Genomic DNA, 27,589 nt, shown 5'->3' with positions numbered 1-27,589 from the left:
CCTCAGAAGAAATGTCTTGTTGGACTTTCCACTCCAAACATCTCTATTTTTCTGATGGCAAACTGGAACATGGAAACAAGTCATGCGGGAAATGCTTTCAGAATGATAGTGTCCTTCTCGTAGCTGGACAGCTGCATGGTCCTCCTTCACTGGGCGATAATACGGACTATGTGGGCAACTGGGGACTCTAGTCCAAAATAATCTCCTTTGGACTTTCATAACATGGAAGTTGGCCCAAAGGAATTTACTCAAGTTGACCAGAACAGACTAAAATAACTTAGCGAGTTCTGGCCTGAGGCGAGTAAACTGCATGGAAAAAACAGGTGTTACGCCACACAAGGTGAGGCAGGAAAGCCCACACTGCTGGAACAGCATGCAACGTTATCATAAAGAAAAAGCAATATTTGATTTGTGAATTACTATTTTTTACACAGTCAGAGGGAGAACTAATGTGATGGATGCTCTTTTCTTACAGCTGGTCTCTTCTGAGTTACCACAGCAGAGCTAAGCTCCCAAGAGGTTTGAAATGAACAGACCAGATAACCCCATAACATCAAACAGAACTGAGGCCAGAGGGAAAACTGCCACCGCAGCCACCTCTCTGTGAGCTGCTGGAGCACTTCAGGACCTTGTTGGCCCTCGCCGTTCTGTTCCAGGACCCTCCTGTATCTGCCAGTCTGATTATACTGCAGATTCAGTGGTGAGAAGAAAACTTTTCTAGAACCTTGATCAGCTCAAAGATTATTTTATTTTCAGCTGAGGTGCCTGTGTCCAAATAGGAGACGCCCATTAAGCAAGCAAGCTGCTGTTCTATAGCAGAGCCTTGCACAGCTTCATAGCTAAGATCTTAACTGAAGTTTCTTATTAATTTTTCTCATTGACTTCTCTCTCAGTCAATAGTAATATGAAATTAAAGGGATTTATATGACTAATAAGAAGTTTACAAATGGAATGTTCACAGAAGCAAGTTGTAGCTTCCTCCCACAAACTGGGTAATCCTTTAAATCTCTATATCCAGTTAGCTGGTGATACTAGATGATTTTTTCCTTAACTCCGATCTTTTTTTTTTGTCTAGATATGCCTGGCCACCTAATCTGTTTCAATAACTGTAAAATGTGAAGCATACCAGACTGGTTATTGGTGTGATTTGCTAAGAGTTATCTATTACAACATCGAGACTTTGGAAGCCATGCTCTAACTGCTCAGGTTAGAGTGAACTGGGGTGTAGTCCTCTGCAAGACAGAAATCCAGTATGAACCACAAGGAAAGAGAATCTAAACTGAAAGTATGAGCAAGCAGTATCCAAATGAAACTCCCATATCATTTCAAAGAACATGATTAGCTGACTCAATTGCAAAACACACTTCATTAAAATCAGCTGAATCTAATAAACTGTTCCAAAAATTATTCCTCCAGAACTGTAGTTTGAACATAAAGCTTCCTTCTAGAAAGTCCTTACTACTCCATGCAATTAGACTATCAGCAAGCAGATCTTCCCACGGAGAGTTCCAAGCGTGCACCAGGCGAACAAACACTAACCCAGCAAGGCATTTCACTAGAGGGGAGAAAATAATGCTCTATCTTCCAAATAAACAGTGACCAGAAGTCAAGTTTGTCACCTTTGGAAAGGAAAGGGTAAAGCTAAAACTATGATTACACACTGAGATGACAGCATTGATGGAGTTACTTAGTGTTTCAAACAAGCCACCACATTTACTGCTCTGTTCTGCCAAACACTTCATCTGCATCTACAAAGTATGCATTAGAGTGGAGTGGGTATAGCTGTAATGTCTTTCTTATTATTACCACCAATTCAGCACACGATGATTTTGGTTCTTGATCCAGATTTGAATGCATGCTTCACTTAATGTGCTGTAATTTACGCTGATGAAAATTACACCAAGTTCTTTGCAAGGCCCGCTTTAGGAGCAAATGCTTAAAATGCTTTGATGGCACAGGGCTTTTGCCCTTACAAACAACAAATAAAAAAGCAAAACCTCCCCCATGCATATTAGCTTTACTATGAAAATACGTACACTTCTCTATATCTGGTTAGAGAAAATTCATTCTGATGCCTAAAGACAAATTCAATACTCTACCCTTTTTGGTTACCCTTGTTTAACTTTCAAAGAAAAGCTTCAGGATTCACTAGGTGTCACCAGATAGAGCAGGCTCCAAAGTCACCGCGCTCTATAAATCTGGATCAGTACTTTGTACTTCACATCTAATTATCCTATAGCCTCTCCCAGGCTAATTAAAAGCCATCATGCAAATCCAACATCCAATTAAATTATTCAGGGATGCAAATTCCTCCCTTTGACCAGGTTTTTGAAGTGGACAGTCAGTGAAAATACATTGTGTTTAAAGGGCAAACAATAGCACATGGCACCTTTACATTCAGGGACTGTATTTACTACCAATTCTGATAAAACTGCTTCATTAGGAGAGGTTGCAAGAGCAACAGAAAATTGATTTAGTGTTCTCACTCAAAAACTAATACGAGAGGGGATTTGCTTTAATTTACTTAGTAGCATCAATAAAAATTACAAGCCTTACTTCATAAAAATCTCATGGAAAACTTTAGAAGAGTTATAGGGTTTGCTGAATCTAGTTCTCAGTAAAAAGGTTTTTCAGAGCTAAGTTAGATGTTGAATCAGAGACTTTTGTCTATCCCATCCAGAGTCACATTATCCTCAGGTTACTCAAACTAGTAAAAGCTGGTCTATTGTTAGGACAAACAAGAAAGTTTTATTCCTAGACACTTGAGAAAACTGATAATACCATGTTCTGAAAGATGTTCGTGAACTTCACTGTAGTCCTTTGCTGTAGTCAACTCTAATGCAACCCATTCGTTTTATCCGCAAGTGAAAATACTGAGCAGATCTTTGTATCCAGGTGAGAAATTCCATTTACATGCCAAAATGGAAGAACTTGGTGACTCAACAGCATTACTGAATCCTGGTTATGAGCCTGTTTAGCAAAGATCCGTAAGTCAACTTCCACCTGTGATTTCCCAAACTATGTCAGGTTGGATCTGGATGGCAGTAGCACGAAATCAGCAGAACCACGCCTTTGCCAAACCGGTTGAAGTAAGAGACATGCCAGGAGACAAAGGATCCTTTTAAAGATAACACCTCTTCACTGTTACCGTATCAAATATTCAACAAAGGAATAATGATTTTGCTCTGTGCTCGTTGCTGATAAGGTACGAAACTGAGGCCCTAGTTAAAAATGAGGATTCCTTAAGAGCAAGGATGTTCTCCACATTGCTTTAGGGCAAACTGATCTCAGATAATTACAGCCACCCTACTCAGCTGGCTCTTCAAGTTCTGGACGGATGCTGCAGCTTGCTCACCACCTTGGGCACACCACCACGCACGTATGGGAGGTTTGCAATAGTAACAGCTGGAGTATTTCACCCACAGTGTCCCAATAGCAGGTAAAACAGGTCCTGTATTATTTTTATGCCTGCTGCTTGGTGAGGCAAAGTGCTCTACAACACCAAAGAAATTACCTATCACACAGCTCCCCAGATCACTACGCACATTCCATTGGACTTCTTCAGCACAGTCATATAGAGACATAGAAAACCAGAATAAACCAGGGTAGGCCAGAACTGCTAGAGAAACTGAAATTGCATCTCATCTTACCTCAACAGTGAAGAGCTCAGACGTCACAAACGTGCGTTCTTGTTTGAGGTCCAAAACCCTAGATCAAATAAAGGATAAATTAGACGTCACGACAATCCTTTGTCATTTTAAAAATAGTTTCTGTAAGTGTTTGGACAGTAGTCATCTTTGCTGCTTTCTGTATTAGACACTTGTCCTATGCTGCAAAAGTATCTGCACATTGAAATAAAAATGAAGGAAATAAAAGTTTTTTTCTGAAACATAACAAGAAAAACACCCTTTGATTAAGTAGTTACTTACAGACTTGCCTTCATGGGACATTTGGAAACATGTACAAATATTTAATAATTTTTGTGCTGTTCTGTGACTATATCTCCTTCCTACTAGTCTGATTTACCTTACTTCTTCCCGAGACAAAATCTCGAGTAGCTTTGAAATGTCTCCAGGGCTGTCAGAAAGCACAAGGGAAAATCTGCACACTCTGTTATCAAGGGTCAGGGCACGAGCTATGCACTGTTGCAGCAAATGTAGCTCCAAGTTTCCACTGCATATAACAATCGCCACCCTGAAAACAGAGGAAAAAAAATAGGATTTTTGATTAGCATTTGTCTGTGCAGTGTCTGTAAATCACAGACACTGTATTCAACATCAGCTTAAGAACTGCCAGGACTGCCCTCTGATAAATACGTATTAGATGTCAAAGGGGCTCCTGGCTCTTGGCATCAGTTGTGGGCAGGCAGTGAGGGTCTAGAAGCTGGCTGCCTTAGTTGGTCTGAAACCTTGTTTTCCTTTTGCATTTGCTGGAGATTTTAGTTCTGTTAGAGATAATCGCTGGAGAATTATAGGTCTGTTGTAAATTTAAGAATGTGACACCATTTTTCCCTGGAAATTCGGAGCCTGAGCCTCTGAACAGTTAGATAGCAAGTATGTTCAAGGCTTTCTGTAACCATTAATTAAATCCATCTCAACCTTGCAAAAAGGGTACAGAAATGTCTGAAGAGCTTGTGAAGAGCCACAGGGTTAGTCCATGATAAATCTCTCCCTGCAGAGTCAGCCCTGACCCCTTTAAACCAAAATCTGTGCATTTTCCCTTTTATTTTAGCTATATTCAATTGAAATTAGTCGCTGCTCGGCATGTACTGTTGGCCTCTTCTGAAGAACTGCCTCAGCAGTATCTTAGCACACAATATTGTGCATTGGAAATTTTATTTTGTCTCAAGTGCACATATGTTTAAATACATTCTAGACTATGTCTTGAGCCAAGGCTCAAGCCGCTTAAGCACGCCCAGATGCAAGAAGGCATTTAACGCTAAGCTCAAGGGTAATCCCATTGACTATCTAGGCAGGAATTCTCGGAGCCAGGAGGCAGTTGTCACTGAGCGACTGCCGAAAACAGCCAAACTGCTGTCCCACCACAGTCAGGGCTGATTTACACAAGTGGAATGAAAGAAGGCAACAGGCTGACAGGAGCAGGATGCTCTCCTGACAGATGTGACCATGCCCTGTGGAGCTGTGTCTAACTGCCTTTCCCACAGCTCTTTGAGAATACGGGAAAATAACAAGATTTGTCAGGTCTCCAGGCTGCTCGATGTGAGCTTGTGACCTGTGAGTGGTCCCTTCAGCCTGAAGCAGGTGCCACAGATAAGCCCATTGCTGGTTCAGGGGCAGTAACTGCCTCATCACTCGTAGAACAAGTAGCTTCTCTCCATTTCCTGGGAGCAAGGCACTCAAACCCATGTTTTCTGCCACAGTTTCCTGGTTGCAATAGCTGCCGTACCTTTTACCCTTCAGCTCGGGCAGCTTCCCTGCAACCAGTGCTGCAAGTCCAATGGCTCCTTCTGCATCGACCGTGGCTCGCTCATACTCCAGCAATCTCAGCATCGAAATGAGGATGTTTTCCTCCCTGAAGGCACAAGAATTATGTCAAAACAAAATGAAAGAGTGATTAAAAGCAGAAGATAATACATCTATGGATAAAGGGGTTCCTTCTACCCTCCTGGCTGTGCAACCTCAGGTGGTGTTACAGCAAGCTGTGCTGCTAGGGGACAAATCTCGGTCTTGTTATTAACTAAAAGACAGGATGGCATTTTTTACTAGAACCATATCCAGCATGCTCTCACAGTGGGTGCATGATGGCATCTCTTGCCAACCTGTTCTCTGCTTTTCATGAAAAACCACCATACTGTGGTGGTACAGCACATTTTTTTCACATGCAACACAGTGTTCACCCAGTATTATTCATTTCACTTCTTTTCTTCACCCACCTCACAGCAACAACTTTATCCACGAGTTTCCCGGTCAGCTGCAAAGAATTGCTGCCAAAGCAAAGCCCGCTCACATCTGCAGATTTCAAAAGACAAAAACATGAAGCTGGCTGCTTTACACAAGTTCAACATTTTTGAGAGTCCTGACTGTTTTGTGCCCTTAATGCATAGAGCACACTGCTGTTATGTGATCTTAAGTTGCTCTATTATTTTATATGACAAAATTGCACTTGGTAATGAAAGACCAATCCTCCCAGGGAGATTTTGCCACTTTGGACTCCTTTTAGAAAATTAGGATTCTTCCCTGGCATAGCTGCAGTGCAGGAGTGACCCTGCAGCCCAGCGCTTTTCACTGTTCAATGAGGTTCGAAGGAGAGAAGAGCTCAGCGTGGCACTGGGTTTGTTAGCTGCGGCAGGACACTAAGCAGCAGAGACAGGCAGAGCTTACCAAGAGAGTTAAGGAGCTGGTTTTTTTTTATAAAACTCCCATATAACCCAAAGCTTCCAGAGATTTGAACATTAGGTAAACAGAATATTCTTAAATTGCTTAACAGCTGAGGGTGTTTTTGAGCAAATGATGTGGAAACAATTGTATTATTTATAAAAGCGGTTGTTCTGAGAGCAGTTTTGTGAGTAAATATTTAAGCACTGCATTTTACCACCTTTTCACATGTTAGTCTTAGACGAGAGTTTTCTCATTGACTTCACTGGTTAAGATGCTGCTTGTGAGCACAATGGTCAGATAAATATGCTCGTATTTTTAAGTATTCACCTAAACATTTCACATGCGCTGGAAATAGTATTTCACCGTCGGGTGATGGTGAGGGAGATGTGTCAGAAGATGCTCTTACAGCATTAATTAAATTCCGACTCTTCAGATGTTTCATTTAAAGTATGTTCAAACTGAACTAACAAGAAAAGAATATGGTTGGAGAAATCAATTAAAACCTTTACCTCCAAAAGAAAAGTCCATTTTCTTACCTCCATAAAAGTGATGATTGCTGCAAGCCTGGTCTTCAATCGGGTGGCCAGCCTTTAGGGATTGTTGCAATACAGGGAAACTTTCAGATTCAACCCCCTGGGGAAGACAAGTACTGTCAATTCTTTATGATCCAGTTATAAGTGCTGTCATCATCAAAGCAGACACCGAAAAAGCTGCACAAATTTTCCCCTTAGAATTAACAATTAATGTAAAATTGCATAACTGCACTATCACAGAATTTATCCTGTGGCTTAATCAGGACCAAACTTTTCCAGTAAGAAATTATTTCAAAGCACAGAACTGGATTTCATTTGCATTGGAAGAGTCTTCACACATTTTTTCTTAAATCCAGCCAAGCAGCTGGAGGCTTCCCAAGCTCTCAGGAAAGGCCTCTTCTCCTAGGTAAAGCCCACAGGATCAGACATTCCCTGTTCCCAGCTAACCCAGATACCAGTATGGCATCGTCCCTGGATACCAGTGCCTTTTGAAAGCAGCTGTATTGTAGTGAAAGCCATCAAAACACAACGCTTCATAGGCAAAAGGAAACTTACAATGACAGAAATATGTGGGTTGAGGTGTTTGAGTGCAGCAGCCGACCCTGCCAGCAAGCCACAGTGGCCTCCAGCTGGGAAAATCACCGCATCCAGCTTTGGCACCTGCTCGTACACCTCCAGCCCCACAGTCCCCAGGCCCGACAAGTAGACAGCGCTGTCCTCCCTGCAGGAAGAAGGGCACAGCTCAGCAGGGTTCACAGTCGTCAATGCAATCGCAGTTCAATCTACTACTTTCAAAGACGTCTTTCAGCAGAAAGAGATACAGGCGAGAGTAAAGCACTGGCACGGGGGCAGGAGGCGACACCAGTGGGCACTGCCACCACATCGACCATCATCTGCGGGGCAAAGTGTAATGTTACCTACTGGGAGAAAACTTGTGCTGTTGGCAAACCCCCCAAACAGCCCTCAGAGAGAAGAGCACGTATCTCTGGTGTTACCAGTATGAGGTGTTTACAGAAATGGTAAGCCAGAAGTAATTCTTCCGTTGCTGTCACTACATTTACACTTCATAAACTTTAAATGTGGCAGTCCCAACTAAAAGCGAAGTCTTGGAAGGAGATCTACTTCTCTGTAGTTATAAGTGGAATTTAGTGTTTCTGATAAATGGGATTTTTCATGTAATTTGAGCACTGCATTCAACCTCACAAATACCAAACATGTTGCTATAGAGTTAAGTCTTTCCGCAATTCAGGGCCAATATCTGATACCTTCACATTACTCTGGAAGACTCTGGAAGGGTAAGAGAAGCATTTAGTCATGCCAAAACACTGGTAAAACACTTTCAGGCAAAGGTAATTTAATGAGCAGAATATGGACAAATAGAGTCAAAAGATTGAAGAAGAGTCACACAACTGACTTGCATCTCTTTCTAAAAGCTGGGGGTTTTTTATTTAAAAGTTATCAAGGAGTAAATGTAGAATGATATATGAACAGAAAACATGAGACCTCTTTTCCTGTCTGTTCTGCTTTTCTTGGCAAATGGATAAGCAAAGCGAGTTATAGATCCAGTGACCACTTGATTTACTTGACCCAGGACATTTAGGGATTAGGAAGTGGTGCTTTTATGACTGTTGCACATGCACAGAGGCTCAATACAGGAGCATAGAAGACCTGGCAAGGTGGAGACCAAGGCCCTCTTGAGAAATTACCTCATATATACAGCAAAATACAGCCAGTTCCTCACGGCCAAAGTTTATCTACTTACACAAGAAAAGATGGGATGAATGAACGTTGACTCCTGTAGCACAGCTAAAGACAAAGGCATGAAAACATAGTGGGATGGGTAACTGAACCCTTGAATTTATTGTCTTTATCAAGATACTGACGGATTTCTCTCCTCCTTACGTGTGACAAAATATGTCACCGATCTCCTGAACAATTCCTCTGGAGCCTTATTTGCAAACAAGATTCAGAACTGAGCCTGCAGAGTTACCCCTGCCATGGTTACCTGGGAAACAATAGGGACCTACAAAAAAAGAACGAGGAGCTGGGATATTCAGTTTATGAGCACAACTCCTCTAACGACAGAAAATTTTTTTGTAAGAGCCTGCTCTGGACATAAAGGATTATTAGCAATTTGAATGACTGTTTCAGATAACCATGTTTTCCATGCTAACATCTAGCATGAACATCAGATCACTGATCAGCCTTCAGCTTTTTGTAATAAAATGGGTTACTTCGCTTGCACTGTGACCAATACCTTTTTCAGTATCATATGCTGTTGAAGGGAAATCAAGGAAGAGGGCAGATAAATCTAAAAGCTATAGATTTAAATAAGGATGTTTGAGCTGGAGCTAGAAATCGGCCATTTGCCTTCTGAAATGCACTCTGATACATCAGCAATCAAAGATGGGCTGTCAGGCTTCAGCTTCCCAATGAAATTTTGATGTGGTAGCTAGCAGGCTCTGTTCCTTTTGTTCTCCAAATGAGGGGCTTGAAAGCTGTAGGCTGTCCTTCCTAGAGTAACAGACTAACTAGATCACAAACAAATGAGGATCAGGTCTGATCAGTATTTGGATATGGAGTTACACAAGAGAAAAATGGACTCTCAGGGAAAGAAGGCATGTAATTCAATCCTCTCTGACTCACAAATCAATATATCTCACATCATCCCAGAGGTACTGTGGCAATCTTCACATTGTGTTTATAATGATGTCCTGAACATCTACAGTCATTAAAAGTCCCATGTTAACCATGCTGCAATTAGGTAGACTTAATGATTGAATTCCAACTTGAAAAATCACATTTCCTTCCTAGGATTTCACAGGAAGTTGCAGCTGGGTAAAGAGTTCCCTTCCTCTAATTGAACTCTTGCATGATCATTCTCATAACACAATATTTAAATTGCACTCAAGAAATGGGAAGAACTGACACTGACACACCCAACCACAGGATGCTACCCATGCAGGCAAAACCAAAGATAGCCACATAATGCCTGTTTTAGGGAGGAAAGAATGAATTCTTGGTTACGGAGCTCCAGAGATCAAATTGCTAGGCATTTTATGCAAGCTAGAATTAAACCAAAATAAAATGAGATTTCAGAAGTTCCATTCTAAAGCACAGGAGATCAGCTGATGGTTTACAGACAGCTTTGGCAAGAGACAATGAACGTGCCCGAGACACCCATCGAGGACGACTGGCTATCTGTATCTGTAACAGCTCTCCCAGCAAACATCGAACAAAATATGGCTCAGGCATCCTATTATGAAAAGGTCTACAATTACAGTGCGGGTTGGCTTTTTTTCTAGCTATTTCTTTTTCATCCAGAGTGTGAAAAATTCCATCTGTGAGGTTTTAATTAAACATATTAACAGACCGAATAACTCTGTTTCTCGTAACCTGAAATACCTGTTACTTGTAACCTGACAGCTGAAATAAATCACAGTGCTTTGATATTATTAATGGTAAGTTGTACATTTAGAGTTTCGGAATGCTAGAAGCCGAAGTCCTTCACACCTGTTGTCCCTGGAGCCTAGAGAAGCTTATGTTACATAAACAATTATTTGGGGAGGAGGGGAAGATTAAAGATGAAATTACAATAAAATAATTCAGTTCTTAAGTGCAAATGTGATAGCTGATGCAACCCAGCTGGGAGGTTGACACATTGACTGAAAAATTGCTTACACAAATTTGGAAATCGCAAAGTTATGGAAAGCTGTAACTATTGTTTTCAAAGAGAGGCTCAACGGGTTTAAAACTTGCTGGGATCTCAGTCACCTTTTTCCTTCAGGTTTCTTTGGAAGTTTCAGCCTGGGAAAAGGTTGTGCCCCTGGTGACAGACAAGGCAGAACAACCAGCCCTGTGGGTTGGCACGGCTAACAGCACAGCTGAAGAGGGCAGTTTTTAATATTGCCTGCCCAACAAACCAACTGTGAAAGCAATGAGGACTTTTCTCCATTCTACTCATTCTGGAATCCTCTTCCCAAGCAACATTACTTGTCATTACTATGTTTGACACTGTAGCACCTAGAAGCCCAAGGGGAAGGGGCTCTCAGGGCAGTAGGTGCCACACAAACACGAAGTGGTGGGTAAAGCCTGCACAGAGGCGATGATGGGGAGGGAGAATAACATTCCAGCTCAGGGCACCACAGGGACCGCCAGCTACCTGATGCTAATGGTTCGCCCTTCTGTGTTTTTAGAAATCTTACTTGAAAATAGGTAAGGGGGGAAAAAAGGAAAAGGGCCAATAAAGGCAGAAGAGACTGTAGAAAGAAAAGAAGGCAAAAAGGATTATTCTAAACATTTTTTGCCTGTCTTATTCTAATTATATTTTTATTAGATGTGGCTTGTTAAATGACCTTAAATAATTCAGATTTATACTCAGCTATGTCAAATATATGTGTGAAGTGGCCTCATAATTATCTTTTCTCAAGGCACAATCATGGTTTTGTCACTCATACGACATACGTGAAAACTTTAGAGCATTATTCTCCTCTTGCTCTAGACTATGCCCCTGAACCCTCTGCATTAAAAACTAGCTTTCACCTAGCTTGCTCCAAACAGAGAGACCCAAAATGCGTGCTAGCCTAAATGCTTTCTGACAGGGTCTATAAGCAGTTAACATATATCCATTATCATCCCTAATTGGGTTGGAGGAAGAATGTTTGATTTTGGTTTCCATCTCCAGCTGTTACAGAAATATTAATGATTTGTTCTTGGGAATACATAACTGTCCATACTCCAGGTAATGGGAACATTTTGATGACCCATGATCAGATTTTAATGAAACTAATTGTTTTGGCAGAGCTGCGTAAGTATCTAATCTTTCTAGTCAGCCTGACCTTCCACTTACTCTTCAAGGTAGAGGTAACCGTTCTCCTGTGACAACCTTCTGGCGTGCGTCTGGGAGTCCTTGGCTGTGGTGCCGTAGGATATAACCATGGCACCGTACTCACGGCACAGTTTCACTCTGGCTGGGGACGTGCTGGTTGACATGATGACAAACACTGGGATACGGAGCGCTGAGGCGTGGTAAGCAACAGCCATGGAAAAGTTACTGTCTGAAGCCACGATCACCCCCTTTCTTTGCTGATCCTAAAAAACAGAGTTGCTTAGTGCACATTATACAGTGTCACAAAGTTGTCCCATATGATGCTGAGTCATTCTAATGATCTGACTTCCTTTTTTTCTCTATTAGCTGATCATATTATCATAGTGTGATACAGTATATGCTTGTCTGGTGTGATACCAGGACTTGCACACAGAGCTAAGACAGCGCAAATTCAATCCCTGTTCCTGCACTCCTCTGTGTTCAACTCTTGCTGCATTGGAATTAGCTTCAAAACTCCAGCTGATCCCAAAAGAGCTGGTACCTGACCCCTCAGAGTCAATATCTGGTCCCTCTTCCCTGCCGTGTGAAATTATTTAATTTCAGGATTTAGACACCTTATTACAAAAGTGCAGGAACAATCACTGTTTCTGGGCTGCTGTATCATCTCAATTATCATTATTATTGCTGCACATATTCAATAACCTCCTACAAAAAATTATAAAGCAGCTATTCCTGTGATGATACTAAAGTTCATTACAAAATCAGTTTGTGATCTAGATCCTTCTCATCACCCATTATAACTCAATTTCATCATCACTTGAAGTTTGATGGTTTCAACATGTCAGAACCATAGTATACATTACAATCATCTAAGTGCCATAGAAAAATGCTGATGTTTACATTTTGCAAGATTTTCCTTCAAGTACCTTTAAACATTTCACTAGCAGATCAGCCAAGCATAAATAAAGCAGTAAAGTATTTTGCATTCAGATACCTGAAGACTTATCTATGTCGTTCAGGACAATGGTTCAAAAGGCAAGAAACACTGAGATTCCATGGACATTATGGGTAAAATTACCTGTAATTCTGCTCCAGTTTTGTGAAGCAGAACCAATCTATTTCTTTTTGAACGTTGACATATTGTTATACCTGAGGCAATGATGTCAGCAGGTAAAGCACACCTCGCTCCTTCACAGATCCCGTGTACTGCAGGAACTCTTTCTTTAGGTAGATGTCCATTCCATACTGCTTGGACAGCCTAGAATACTAGAGAATAGAAATGTTATGGAGATGTACCTCAAACTGAGAAAAATCTTCTACACCCCATCAGCTCCCTGGTCAGGCATGCATTCAGCTGCTCTGTACAAGCTCTAAAGAGTAAATTTCATAATCTGTTACTTTAGAAATACATGACGGTGTGTCGTTACCTACCAGATTCCTCTGGTTTACGGAAGTAATTTTCACATTTGCAGTTGTGAAATATGTACCCCATGCCATTATGACTTCTGAAAATTGCACTTGTTTTTGGTCTTACTGTTCAAATACAGATATTAAAATAAGTATTTTAAATTAATTCAAAAACCAATCCCATGGGCTGATATTTTAGCACTTCCCAGAACTGGATATTGAATAACCCAAAAGTAAGGTCATCTCTTAATAGATAAAAAAGCAGTTAGAAAATTCCTGGAGTCACATTATGACTCTGTGATAGTTTCTACCACTGATTCACTACTGAATCCCATTTAGCATCCTAAAGCCAGTATAACATTAGTAAAGACATTTCTTATTTGAAGAATGATGGAAATAATGAAGAACATTTCCCAGGATTGCAAGTGTAAGCAGTAGCTGTTTGGAAATGCTCAGTGTTTGGAACAGAAAGGATCCCTCAGCTGAGAGGAATTAGCAAGCAGAGTACATGTGATGCAGTGTCCAAGTGCATGATTTTTACATTATATTTTCAGTGGCAAACCTTTACCATTCTTATAGCACAATACTCACACCATGCATCGCCATATTAATTTCCTGTTACCATACTGCCTAAAACATAAGTTTTAAACGAGGGAGCTTATGAAACAGAGCTGCAGTAAGCCTGTGGGTTCCAACTGCCTAGGCTTACCACATCTCTATTTCGTAATTGGCTCTATTTCTTCCATTGGCTGCCAAAGCAAATGATGGCCTGGGGATTTAGGGGATCAAGTTCTCGTTCATGATAAGTCACAAAGAAAGATAGATTAAAGGACAGCATGATAATATATTTCAAATATTTATCTGAAAAAGAATCTGGTAGTGTCATGCATATGGTGTATAGTGTGCATAGTAATATGTATTGCTACAATTTAGACTGTGGGTCTTTTAAAAGTGAATTTACATAAACTAAATATATCTGAAACAGATACTTCTTTTAAGATCTACTACTAAATTAAATATTTCAGATCAATATTCCAAGGCCTTTTAACAAGCATAAATTAAATTCCTCACCCATAGGTGGGGCCAGATTCTCTGTTTTGCTCCTGAATATTTTGCAAGAGGAGCTATCATTTGCTTCTTCTTTGCAAATCTGGCTGCAGAATTGAAAGAATGGAAAGTGCTTAGCACACTAATAGGATAATAGTTTCTATCCCAAACAGCCTAATCTATGGAGAATGCCTATGTAAAACAGAACAAGAACATTAGACAAGATACACTACTACACTGGTTCTTCACATACCATACTAGTTTTATCATTCCTGCAGAGAATCTCAGATTCTAGAGTGAACAATGAGAAGAAGGATTTAAGGAGATGAATCCTCTGACTTTATAAAGTCACTAAGCCTCCTACATGTAAAAATATGTGTCTTTAAGTCACTCTACCACAGAGATGATGTACTTCAGATTATTACTTTAATTTTGACACTCATTATTTTAACTCTTTAGGTTATCCCTTTCTGCTCCCTTTAACTGAGGCTTTTTCCATGTAGCCTAAATATAGCAATTACTTCTAACAAAGGAGGTGTCAGTGCTATTTTCAGCTGTACTGACCTGACGCATGACCTTGTAAGACTCATTGAACCAGCCTGGAAGTTTTCCCTTTTGTCACCATGATCTTATCTAAGGACTACGGATATTGTGCCTGACATGCGAAACACAGAACAGCCACCACTTGGCATCCACAAAAAATCCTTAAAATCCATCAGTAACCAAACCAAGTGCTCAATTTAAGGCTACTTCCTTGTTTTCTACACTTGCTCCCTCTGGAACATCTGTTACAATCAGTCGCGATGTCATATCTCAGCTCCAGGCAAACTCCTGCATAAGGATCCAGGACCCTCCATCCATGGTCTTACCTGCAGACTAGGAATCACCCTGCAAAATGTTTCTCCACTCTTCTGATCATCCCAAAAGTATAATTCATAAAAAGAGACTAAATAAAGTTAGCCTGTTTAGCTTGTAAATGCAGAAAGGGGATATAATTGTGTTGCATAATCTGCCGGGGACACCTAAGTGAAAAGGACTATTTAAGTTGATGGGTCCTGTGATTTAAACTCAGCTGTCAACTCAGTGCAACCCAGTCGCTCGATCACTTACCAACAGGATGTGGGGAAGAGAATTTGAAGGGTAAGCATGAGAAAAATTGTGGGTTGAGACAGGAACAGATTAACAATCGAAACAAACAAAATAATAATAACCCTTAAAAGGAAATTAACAAAAGAGGGAAAAATAAAACCCAAGACAGAGAAGTGAAGCAAATGAAAACACTTTCTCACCACTAACCAATGCCCAGCCAGTCTCCGAGCAGCAGCACCCTCCTGCCAAGCTTCACTCAGGCTTTAGGACCTGAGCATGACACCCTGTGGTTGGGGTCAGCTGTCCCGGCTGTGTCCCCTCCCAGCTTCTTGTGCACCCCCAGCCCTCTTGCAGGTAGGATGAGAGGCAGAAAAGGCCTCGACTCTGTGCAAGAACTGCTCAGCAATAACTAAAACATTCCTGTGTTATCAACACTGTTTTCAGCACAAACCCACAACACAGCCCCATACTAGCTACTAGGCAGAAAATTAAACTCTAAACCAGCCAAAACCAGCACAAGAGGCAATGCTGCCTGAGAAGAAATGGTGTGAATTGGCCAAAGAGAGCTTAATTACTTGTGAGCAGGAGCACAAAGTTTATGAGTTCTGCAGGAGCAGAAGACGGACCTCTATAGTGCAGTCTCACCTTTCTTTGTGTTAGGATGTGTTGGCTGGTTAATTTTCAGAGCAGGAGCTGTGTTTTGGGAGCAAGTAGATGGCTCAGGATATGGGACCAAGGTGCACTTTACTAGTTCCAAGCTGTTGGTCTGATCCACCTGAGCTGAGGGTGTGAACGAGGTCCTTCAGTGACCCATACAGCCAAGGCTCCTGCAGTCTCACACTAGCAGATGTACCAAGGCAGTATCCTGTAAGTGTCTGGCAGAAGCACGCACCATGAGCTGCAGGGAAGGGATGACCCAGTCTCACAGTGAGTACAGAGATAGCTAGTTCTGCTTTCCAAATTAAGCTGTGACACTCTCAACCTCCCTGCTCACCTTTGTACACCAAGATTAAACCCACCTAACAAATACAGCCAGAGCTGTCAAATACAGAGAAGTGCAGTGCTGCCTGCCAGCAATATAAATGCAAACCTTCTTGTCCTGGGACAGCCTCTTCACAAAACCAAAGACTGACACTCCTGTCCCAAGCATTGTCTGTGCTCTCAAGCATGACCATCTGAGAGTTTTGGTGACAAATCATGCAAAATGCAGAGTTTGGTATGCTCCCTCTGTTTGTCCAGGCCCTGGCCCCCTGACCAGCCATGCTGCACATGTGTTTGCTCACTCCCCACACTGCCTCTGCCAGCAAGCCAGCTTCCCCACTCTGAAAAGAAATCCAGGTAGAGCTGGCAGGATGCTTTACTCCAAAGTCAGTCTGAGTAGGCAGTATATGAATGCAAAATGCATCCAGTTTTACTCCCTGCGCTCCAGTCAACACTACGCTGCAAGTGTTTTGTGCCACCTCACACAGGCCCTTTCTCAGAAGACACACTTCTTCAGTAATATGTGACAAAAACCACAGCTATCCTTATCTTGCCCTGGGTCAGCAACGGGGAGGTGTTCATCGAGAGTGAGATTTGGGGTTGCTGTTATGAACTGCCATTTGGGAAAGATGCTCTTCTCACCCGCCGCAGGGAAAAGACAAGATTAGCTACAGGGTGCCTACAGGAGCCTTCATGAATAGCTCTGAGCAGTGGAAACACAGTATGAATTAAAAGATCTTGCCAGTGCACTTCTCTCAGGCTCTAGCAAATGCTTGAACATTTATGGGAATGTCTCAGTCATTTCCGTACCAAGACTGATTGATAGGTGCATACGCCTGTGTGTTTGCGTGCATAGCTTAACATCCTCATTTTGTTGAGGACACACATGGCAGAACCACCTGGTTACAGAACACATTCAGCCTTGCCAGGTTGGTCAGGCTAGGAAGGAAAGTCTGTACCTTCAAACTCTCCAAATATGGGTGCTGGTCCCAAACCAGACCCTCCCACAAGACTGCAGACCCAAATGCTGACAGTATGCCATCTCCAACTCAGGTTCCTTCATAGCAAGAGTTTTTCACTGGGACCATAATACCCCAATGCATTAAGTCTATGTCTAATGTGGTTTATCCTTTGTTTACAGGTCACTGCAATCTTTGAGGATTTAGGTGAGTGTAAAGAGTTAAGAAGAAAATTATTATTGACAGATAACAGCAACTAATAGGAACATGAGTCATCTAACAAAGATGATCTGCTACAGTTCTCACATACTCTTCATGAATTTCTGATCAACTTCTATGAAGAAAAGAAACACTGAGAGAACGCAAAGCCATAAAGACTTCCTACCATGCAGGGGGTTTTCTGAACACCGCACTGGATTTTAAAAGCTGCTGCACTAATATCTTCAAACCGAATCAGCTTGTTACAGCTTGACAGGCTGGTCCTACTGCTTGACTGAGGGATGCGGGAAAGGGCATCTCGAAGTAACTCCTCGTTACGGTTCACTATCTTCATTTCCCAGGTCTTCACATCCCCGTTGAGGTAATCTTCCTCACCAAAATCTTTCAGTCTCTCAGGGTGGATAGAGGGTGTCTTCTGCCCAATAAGGCCATTTCTTACCGGTGCATCCTTACAACAGTGAAGATCACAGAGTGCTGAGGCATCTTGCTTCTTTATTTTATTGTCATCCCTAAAAATAGATAAAAGAAAATTGTTAGGAAAGATTGGGCAATTAAAGGCCATGGAAGATTTAGCAGAAGAAGGATGCACATCTCAGTTGCTCTTTGCAAGCCTCAAATAGGCAGAATGAATTGTTACTGTCATATTACCTATGTTACAGGAGGATTGAAAGCTATTTGTAACCAGCCAGCTCTTAGAAAAGCTGCATATACCCTAGCATGCAGGCAAACGGGAAAACTGCTGTACCCAAGAAAATCAGAAATATAAAATCCGTGCGGTCTGGGCAGCCTGACCTTCCTCAGTGTTTGGTCTCAATCAACAATGATCCCAGTTCAGTGTTTCCAGAAATTTTGGAATAACTGGAGTTGTATTTGCTGTAGAGCATTCCCTAACACTATTAATAGCAGTAACAAAGGTCATTATATGGTCCACGCGAGGTCTGCTTCTCTGCTTTTGCATAGTTGCAGAGCATACTCTTGACAGTTGTCAACTGCCTCACGATGGGAAGGAAATTATTATGATAAGTGGTAACAATTATATCCTACTACAGAGCTAAAGAACTAGGTCTCCTGATCTGCAAGTTAACATTCCATACACAATAACACCTATAGATAAGATGATACCGTGATGCCACACAAATCTTCTCCAGATACTTTGGAGAGACAACACTGCTACAAAAAAATTCCAGTTCTACTGCCTTCAACTGCTTTACTCCATGGTCCATGGTGTTCAGGAGTTCACAAGGGATAATACACTGTAGCGTAGGATTTCTCAGCCCTACTAACAAATAAATGCAAAACTTCTAGAACTTCTTGGAATGTGGAGGGTAATGTGGGGGAAAACGAGCATTAAGCAGAAGACCAATGATTTGGAAAAGAGCTGATACCATCCCTGCTCTGTGGTTATGATTACACGGATAGTATAAGCCCCTTTACATGAAAGACTCAATACTAATCTCTTTGGAAGAAAATGTTTTCTAAAAATATAGATGTTAAATTATATCAGAGATTTCAGCATCATCTCTAGGAAAAAATATTTACCATTTTCACAAAATAATTTGGATTTAAGTTATGTAGCTATTCATCAGCAGGGCTGGCTAAAGTAAACGTTGCCTTAGTTTTACAGCAGTGACCAGCACTGTAATACGCACTCCAATCATTTCCAAAAAGAATGTAAAAATATTTAGAAACTGCTGGGTTTGTGAGCAGTTGCCCCACTTTTAGCAGTGTCATCCATTTTCTTTTGGTCCCAATCATCTGTGCCAGTAGCTCTGCTTCCTATTACACTTACAGTTGTTTCACTGAGGACTTGACATAACAGTGTGTGTATCGTAAAAGATTTTCTTATTTGAATCAAGTAAGACATCAGTAGTGTCACTCATTCTATATATCTTCACGGCAGAACAAAAAAAAGTTTTTGTAGTAAGGCTTTCTCTGTCCAAAATTAATGAGATCAACACCAGTTTTCTAAGACAAATAAATATTTACACATTTGTAACTTGTTTATGTTGAAACTTGTGATTTAAAATATTTTCCCAATACCGTGTTTTAAAGCTGATACATGCAAACAGCAAGCACTCTGCCTTCAAATTAAATAGCTCATCAAATAGCTCTGGTCCATATTTTTCTGTGTTTCTGCTCCTCTGGGGTTAGAGAGTTGGAACACTTCATAAAGTTGTTAAGCTTCCAGCGTTAGTTCTCACGCATATGAGATAGCTTAATGCAAAGATGAAAGTGAGATCAGACTGTCTCCCTGTGAGCTTGTAAAAGAACAGCCCCTGGCATAAACAACAGCTATCATCACCTAAGAGGCTACATTGCTGTTAAGAGTTCATTCCCTAACTCCCCCGCAAAAAAACCTAAAACATTTTCCCTATGATAGTAGTCCGTAACCACTCCAAAAAGTGAAGAACACATACATTTTCATCTTCTCTCTAAACATAGTATCTAAGATATTTAACAAGCACTACCAATGAATGATACTTCTTGCATTGGCCATGGCTTAAAAGGGTATATGTAGAGCGAAATATAGATATATAAAGTATAGATAGATCAAAAATTTGTGATTTTTCTACGTATTTTTTTTCTGAGAGGCATTTGAGATAGATAAATTCCCACTTCTTCCTTACATCTGTTGCAATCGACTACAAAAAGCCCATTAAAAAACAACAGCCAAAAATGACTATAAAAAGTTCACTAACGAACCAGGATTCTGCTAAAAAGTCCATTGATGAACCAGAATTCTTCTAGAAACTACGAACTACAGGGAAATGCCTCACCACACCAGTGCTACCAAATATTTTTATCTGAAAATGGAAAGATCAAAATGGGACATTGATTTTTGGCCCTGGTCTTGGATTTCCTTTGGGGGGGGGCAGAACAAAGGAGGGAAGTAAATCAGATTCTCAGTCCTTGATCTGCAGCACTGCTTTAATGAACAGGGAATATTGGTTCAGGACCCTGATGGAGAAAAAAATATTATGACCACTGGAAAAAAATAGAACAAAAGTCAAACAGCTGTAAAACATGTGTAGGCTTTTCCAGCTCAACATAGGTTAAAAGCACATCTGAAACATTACCACCTCAATGTTCAATATGGAAACTATCATCCTTCTACATCTGAAGGCTCAGCAGCCTCGTTACCAAAAGAATATCATCATGCCATTGTATATGTATGTATTGTATATATTTATTTCAGACAAAAATTTTTTCCGCTTCTGTGTACATATTTTTCATTTACATTAGCAAAATGTACTTTTCCCTGTGGAACCTGCCTGGGTCTGCCATGGCCTCACTGAGAGCTCTCAAGCTCCCAAGGAAAACAGGGGGTTGAGGCTTGATAATCTATCACACAAAAAGGCAACTAATAAACCTGTCAGGTCAGATGCAATTTTTTGCTCAAGCACAGCCCATATGCTTGGTGTAGATCATCTCAGTATGAATTTCTTTTGCAGAAATAGTCAAAGCAGGCACAGCAAAGCATGTAAGTGCTTACAAACAGACAGCATGCAACTTCTCACGCACAGTGACAAAGCACGGCCCCTGTTCTAGCGACCATGCCCCCCAGATGAACATCTAAGCCAGTATAAATACAAACCCCAGCGTTATAAAACATTGCTCCTTTCAAATGAATCGCTTTCCCTTTTTTGGAGTTTGTCTCAGAAAGTTTTCACGAAAAAGTCTGTTTATTCCCAGCCATAAAACAAATATCCAGCTGGCAAGCTTTGTTACGTGGTTATAAATAATGACATTTTACCTTTAAAGTGATTAGTAAAAGCAAACATGAAAATACAGTTTATAAACCTACTTTTTCAAGAACAGCTGCTCAGCATAACTGCAAAAAATAGGAGAGAAGATCCAGACATTCCATGAATAATTAAGGAACTGGAAAAAATATAATTTATTTAAGCAGAGTCTGAAGTCTTAAAGAGTTGCAAAGAGAATGTGTGCTGAAGTGTACTCTTAGAATGACAAAAAGCAACAACTCAGAACGAGTATTTTTTCTGTTTCCAATTTATTTTTTTTAACGTACTGATAATTTTCATCAAGTTAAATAGCACCGGGGGAAACAGGTTTGGAAAAATTGTAATCTTAATACACCAAGAAATTAATAAGACCCACCAAAATAATTTTAGGAAGATAAAATACAGTAGTAGCACGTACTATACCTGAAGACCACAACTGTTGCTTTCTTTACAGGGAGAAAGAAATGCCCATGCGATTATCCTGTGATGATGGAACAATGACATGTCCCTGTCAGAGGAAGTACATGCAGATTGGCTTCCTCAGGATCCATGTAGCAACAGACTAAACAGATTAAACTGATATACTAAATTCTCTTCAGCTGCTAAAACTGAAGAAGTAAAAAAATCTACCAAGTCACAGATGTCCAGGAAATAGCCAACTGGGGAAAATTAGTCACGTTTTCTCCCAGTATAAATGTAGGGGTATATCACATGAAAATATCATGTAGAAAATTTAAAAGTTCCCTTCTTACAGAAATAATTAGCTCACAGGACTCATTGCCAATGGATGCTATGAAAAGTAATGGTATAAATGGGTTCCCAAAAAATTGTGAAACTCTGTGGAGGTAGGTCTAATAGTGATCAGTAAATCATAGAATCCCAGAATGGTTTGGGTTGGAAGCGACCTTAAAGATTATCTAGTTCCAACCTTGCTGCCATGGGCAGGGACACTAGACCAGGTTGCTCAAAGCTCCATCCAACCTGGCCTTGAACACTTCCAGGGAGCGGGAATCCACACCTTCTCTGGGCAACCTGTTCCAATGTCTCACCACCCTCACAAAAAAGAATTTATTCCTAATATCTCATCTAAACCATTATCCCTTGTCCTATCACTACATGCCTTAATCAGGAGTCCCTCTCCTTCGTTCCCGTAAGCACCCTTTAGGTCCTGGAAGGTCACTATCTGTCACTCTGGAGCCTTCTCTTCCCTAGGCTGAATAGCCCCAAATCTTTCAGCCTGTTCTCACAGGGGAAGTGTTCCAGTCCTCTGATCATCTTTGTGGCCTCCTCTGGACCCTCTCCATCAAGTCCATGTCTTTCTTGTGTTGGGGGCTCCAGAGCTGAAGGCAGTACTCCACATGGGGTCACATGAGAAAAGAGTAGAGGGGCAGAATCACCTCTGTTGACCTGCTGGCCAGGCTTTTGTTGCAGCCCAGGATGTGATTGGCTTTCTGGGCTGCAAGACCATATTGCTGGCTCATGTACAGTTTTACATTCACCAACACCCCCAAGTCCTTCTCTGCAGGGCTGCTCTCAATTCACTTGTCACCCAGCCTATACATCTGCTTGGGACTGCCCTGAGCCAGGAGCAGGACCTTGCACTTGGCCTTCTCGAACTTCATGAAGTTGGCATGGGCCCACCTGTCAAGCCTTTTCAGGTCCCACTGGATGGCATCCCTGCCCTCCACTGTGTTGATCACACCAGACAGTCTGGTATCATCAGAAAACCTGTTGAGGGTGCACTTGATCCCAGTGCCCATGTCACTGACAAAGTTGTTACGGACCCCTGCGGAACCCCACTCGGGATCGGCCCCCACTCAGACATAGAACCATTCACCACAACTCTTTGAGTGCGACCATCCAGTCAATTCCTTATCCATGAAGTGGTCCATCTGTCAAATCCATGTCCCTCCAATTTAGAGACAAGGATGTTGTGTGGGACAGCATCAAATACTTTGTACATTGTTAAAGAAGCAATCTGTGATTCAGGAGGACCCTAAGCTTGCAGATTCCAGGAAAGTATATAAAAGAAAGCTCCCTACGTGGGTTTTATTCTTCTCCAAGCTCCTGTTACTGGCCACCACTACAGAGAAGGCATTGGGGCAGTCAGCTCCTTTGTCTCACCCCATTGCATTTTGCTTTGCTGATGTACCCAGTGTCAGCTTTTAGCTCATTTGGCAGCTTTTACACTTCTTACAAAATGAGTCACAACAATGCCTTCTGAGGCAGAAATTAAGCTGAAATTACAGACATGTGTTCCAATGTTATTGTGCTGCTTCGCAGATGGAAATTCAAGTGCCACAAAAGGAAACAAAGACATTTCAGTATAAGATTGAAAACTCAGCATTTCTTTGTCATTGCCACAGGAGTTTTTGTCATCTGCATTCACGAATACGTACACTCACTGAGAAGAAAGACCAACAGTATGGTACAAGTTCTGTATCGTATTTCAGCATCCTCAGAGGTCTGTGCCACGGAAAGAATTTCAAACTCCAATACCTAACCTGGACTGACCAGTGGCACAGTGCAAACTGGCTAGTGCTAAGCTCGAATACCACTTCAAACCATCCCAGTGAATTGAGGCTAGCCTGTAATTAACTCACCAACACACATGCACATACATACACACATACTCTATATATGGATTTTTTTTATTTCATTCTTTTACAATGTTTTGGGGGTAGAAGTTTCTTAAGCTTGTGTCTATATGTTGCTGTCATCTCCAGGCTCCCCGAACACCTTCCTGGAGCACATCGAGCAACAGACATTGGGCAGGTAAAATTTTAAACATAGGTGTCCTCTAATTTCTGGATAAACAGGCTCAGATCCTATGCCTGCAAGTTGAGAACACTTATTACAGCAAAAAGTGACCCCTTTAAAGTCACTTTACCTCATTCCTCAAAGTGCTGAGCAGAGACAGGTCATGTACTGGGAGAGGTGAGGCAGAGGGAAGCAGCCTGCTGGGCTTATGGCTAGTGCTGGGATCTCCTGTCACAGAAGTGAGAAAGAGGTAATCCTGGGGTGTGACAGAGAGTGTCCTTTCCCTTATCCGAATCCCTCTTTTACCCAGAGCCTCCCCAGCTCCATTAATCCTTCTTCTTCCATGTTCCCAGGGCTGTGTCCTCTGACCCTTCCAGGTGTCTGAGCCCTCCACACCCCTCGGATACCATCACCATTTATTACAGTCCCATTTGGCAAGAGTTCCTAAATGCTCCTCTTCTGTCCCAACTCTTTTCAGCAGTAAACTGCAAATCCCTGTGAGCTCCCCTACTTTTGCAAAATCCCCACTCAAACCTCTTCTACTTTTTTTTTTTCCCAGACAGACTCAAATGCTGCAATAGCAGTAATTCTTAAAAGCATCTTGGAAGCTTGTGCAAGCGGGTCCTTATGAAAGAAATGACTGAAAGATTGAGGCTTGCTGAGATACAAATGACAAACAGGACCATAACAAATGTCATCTTCACTGGCAGTGATTCTAGGTTATTGCACTGTACAGTGCCTGAGTGTCCTTTGCAGGACTATGGGGTGACAAGTAACCTCCCCCAGGCACGGGGAAGGAACCTGCTAGAGCTCTGACAACACAGTTAAAACAGATCAAAGACAAATACTGTGCTCAAACATTACTTTCTCAAATTACCATTATTTTGTATAACACTAGTATGTAGAAACACCCACCTGAGACTGCAACACTCCCAAATAGTGGCAATTACAGGGTGGAAATTTAAAATGCAGCTCTGACATTTAGATACCCAAACCCTATGCAAAGTACTTGCTCCTAAATAGGAATCACCAATATCTTTCCCTAAACAGAAAGAAAAATTCAGTCCAACTTTATTGATAGAAACTGGGGCACAGACAGATAGAGTGACTTGCCTAAGACTCTCGCAGGAAGTTCGTAGCAGGGCTACTTATCAGAGTGTCTTAAAGACGAAGAGATCAGGGCTTAGTTACTAGCCTGTATGGCACAAATGTTAGGGGATGTATGCACTGTGACCATCCAGCACAGAGAGGTATGTACTAAACAAGCCTTGAGATGGAGCAGGCATTTATAACTCTACTAACTATATGCAGGTCTGACAAAACTGTGTGATGTTACATCAGCAAAAATGCAAAGAAAGCTCAGGATCGTGCAGGGAACAACCAAGCTGCATTATCACTTCTGATAAAATACCTCATTACTTTCAGTAAGTCAGATTTACCAGAGCCTGAGCCTAGCACAATATCTGCCTTCATCTGTGGTCATAATCCCTTGCCAGTCTTCTGCACATGCTTCTGAAATGTCATTGCTTACTGCTGGCAATGGCAATTGGGTGTCAGATGCTGAAGACATAACATGAGAAGAAGTAATCTGAAAGCAACAAGAACTCAGAAGGTCACCCCTCTTGGCTACCTGTGCTTCCACACCTTCCAAGTGTCCCTCAAACAGACCCATCCCTCTAAGCAGCTCTTACAGGACATTCACAGCTCTGGACATCAAATGATCACTCTCGAACACTGCAGACAGTCTGGCAGTTAAAACTCTTCAAGTAATTAATCTTTCTCCCCCTCTTTAAGTTAAAGTTTAGAAGTTCTCTGGTGATTAACATGTCTCCATAATTCACTTGCAATAAAGAACAAACAGCATAAGCCAAACTAGAGGAAATAGTGGTCCCGTGATGAAAAGACTGGTTGAAGATTCTCAGTTCGCTACAGAACATGTCACATCATGTGTGACTTTGAGCGAGCCATGTTTTCAACACAGAACTGGCATCCTGTCTTCCCCTTTGGTGTTCCATGAGGGTTTATTAACAGCATCGAGCCCACTAAAACAATTTGTTTCAAATATTACCAACATCTGTGATCATTAGCAAGATGCAGGAGACAAGAACTTATAACACATCTGGCAACACCAGGTTGTGAACTTCTTAATGGTGTCCAGACAATAAAATTGGGGAAGAAAACAACTATGGAAAAGGTTAAGAGTGAGCTTGTGCAAACCCAAGTATGACATATGTGTGCACATCCCCCAGCTGGTGCTAGGCAAGGGCACTAGACGTCTCCTAAATTCCATCTGCATCATCCAAGCCTGAAAACAGGAATTCAAGAAGACCATAAGCACTATAACAAGGACATTAACAGAACACTTGTAATAGCTGGATCTGATACAGGCTATCTGAAGATAAATTTTCAGCAGTCAATCAGCCTGCCTACGGTTGTTTCTAATACCATACTCATAAAGAAAAAAAAAAAAAGCTGAACTACATGGGTATTGAAATTTCCACTGCTTCTAGTGGATGACTCCAAGGTCGCACTTGCAGAATCCTGGGAGATACTGGAAAATTACAACCAATTTCCTTATTACTTTTTTTTCAGAAAGTAAGGAAAGGAAAAAGAAAGTATTACCTATAAAGCACAGCGACTAAATAAACAACGAGGTGAAGCAAAACTCCAACTACGACACCATAAGGAGGCAGGAGGGGTCCAGGGGTTGTCATGTCCGTGGGCCTGGCCCTGGGTGGCCCCCGAGGGCTGACCATGACCCCTGAGGGGAAGAAAGGAGAGCTCTAGCTCTAAGTCAGACAGCAATATTCTCCAACCTTTGCCAGAAAGGATCGTAGTCTTCATCTTCCCTGGAGCGGTCCCTGGGACTTCTGTTTTTTAACACCCTGGAGTAGAGAAACTGTGCTGCAAAATTCATTGTAATTCCTGGTGCAAAGCAAAGCTGGGAGCCTGAGGGCAGGGGACACACTTGCCTGTGAGAAGTGCCAGCCCTGCAATGCCTGGGTTGGAAATAGTGAGCGACGTGCTGTAAGCAGCTCCCCAGCGCTGGCTGGGGGAGGGAAGTGCCTTTGAGAGAGATGGCTGCTGCTATTTAAAGAGATTATTTCAGAGGCCAACCTGTCCTTGTCAATTTGAGTCAGGGCCTGGATTATGCTTGGGTGACACTCCGTTAACAGGACACTCGAAGCTTTAGTTACTTACTGCTTAGCTCTGGAGCACGATCTGGACCTGCTGCAGGGCCCGTGATTTAACAACATGCTCTTTGGTGAGCAGAGGCAGCAAGAAAGGGATGCTTTTTCTGTGGTGGTTGAGCCACCTGCAGGGATCCTTTAAGGCAGGATTGAGGGACATAGGTCTTCATGACTGAGGTGCAGAGGAGATCGATTACTTCATTCGGCTCTTCTCTTTGCACAAGTCCTTGTGACAAAAAAACCCAGAGATATCCAGATCATAGGGAGAGAAAAAGAAAAGATCATCCAAGGAAAAGACTACAGCAGCAGATATAAACCACACACACACCATCTAAAGCTGTTCTTCACTGCCCTGAGAGAGCTTTAACAAGGGCAGTGTCACATTTCCAGATGCAGTGGGGATAGAAGCAGAGGGTCCTTCTCTGCTTCCTCTCCTCCAGAATGCAGCCCTGATGGAGCACAAGAGTCCGAGCAGCTGAGTTGGCTAACTAGGT

At 41.8% G+C, this 27,589-nt stretch overlaps 1 protein-coding gene across 1 annotated transcript in view; it reads right to left on the bottom strand.

Annotated features, from left to right (window-relative positions):
- LOC104273853 (serine racemase-like) overlaps positions 1-26,889 on the bottom strand; it is a 31,209-nt gene extending 4,320 nt beyond the window's left edge. The window contains exons 1-11 of the mRNA XM_009869306.1: positions 26,721-26,889; positions 21,207-21,233; positions 17,568-17,910; positions 12,849-12,965; positions 11,721-11,962; positions 7,427-7,592; positions 6,875-6,971; positions 5,894-5,969; positions 5,407-5,532; positions 4,027-4,194; positions 3,651-3,708 (exon numbers count right to left, since the gene is read on the bottom strand). Coding sequence (XP_009867608.1) covers positions 3,651-3,708; positions 4,027-4,194; positions 5,407-5,532; positions 5,894-5,969; positions 6,875-6,971; positions 7,427-7,592; positions 11,721-11,962; positions 12,849-12,965; positions 17,568-17,910; positions 21,207-21,233; positions 26,721-26,821 — 1,521 coding nt within the window. The 5' untranslated portion in view covers positions 26,822-26,889. The remainder of the gene's footprint in view (positions 1-3,650; positions 3,709-4,026; positions 4,195-5,406; positions 5,533-5,893; positions 5,970-6,874; positions 6,972-7,426; positions 7,593-11,720; positions 11,963-12,848; positions 12,966-17,567; positions 17,911-21,206; positions 21,234-26,720) is intronic.
- Positions 26,890-27,589: the final 700 nt, after the last annotated feature.

The sequence above is a fragment of the Apaloderma vittatum genome, unplaced genomic scaffold (assembly GCF_000703405.1).
Source record: "Apaloderma vittatum isolate BGI_N311 unplaced genomic scaffold, ASM70340v1 scaffold27025, whole genome shotgun sequence".
Lineage (NCBI taxonomy): Eukaryota > Metazoa > Chordata > Aves > Trogoniformes > Trogonidae > Apaloderma > Apaloderma vittatum.
The sequence above is the reverse complement of the archived record's forward strand: the minus strand, read 5'-3'. Positions and strand labels throughout refer to the sequence as shown.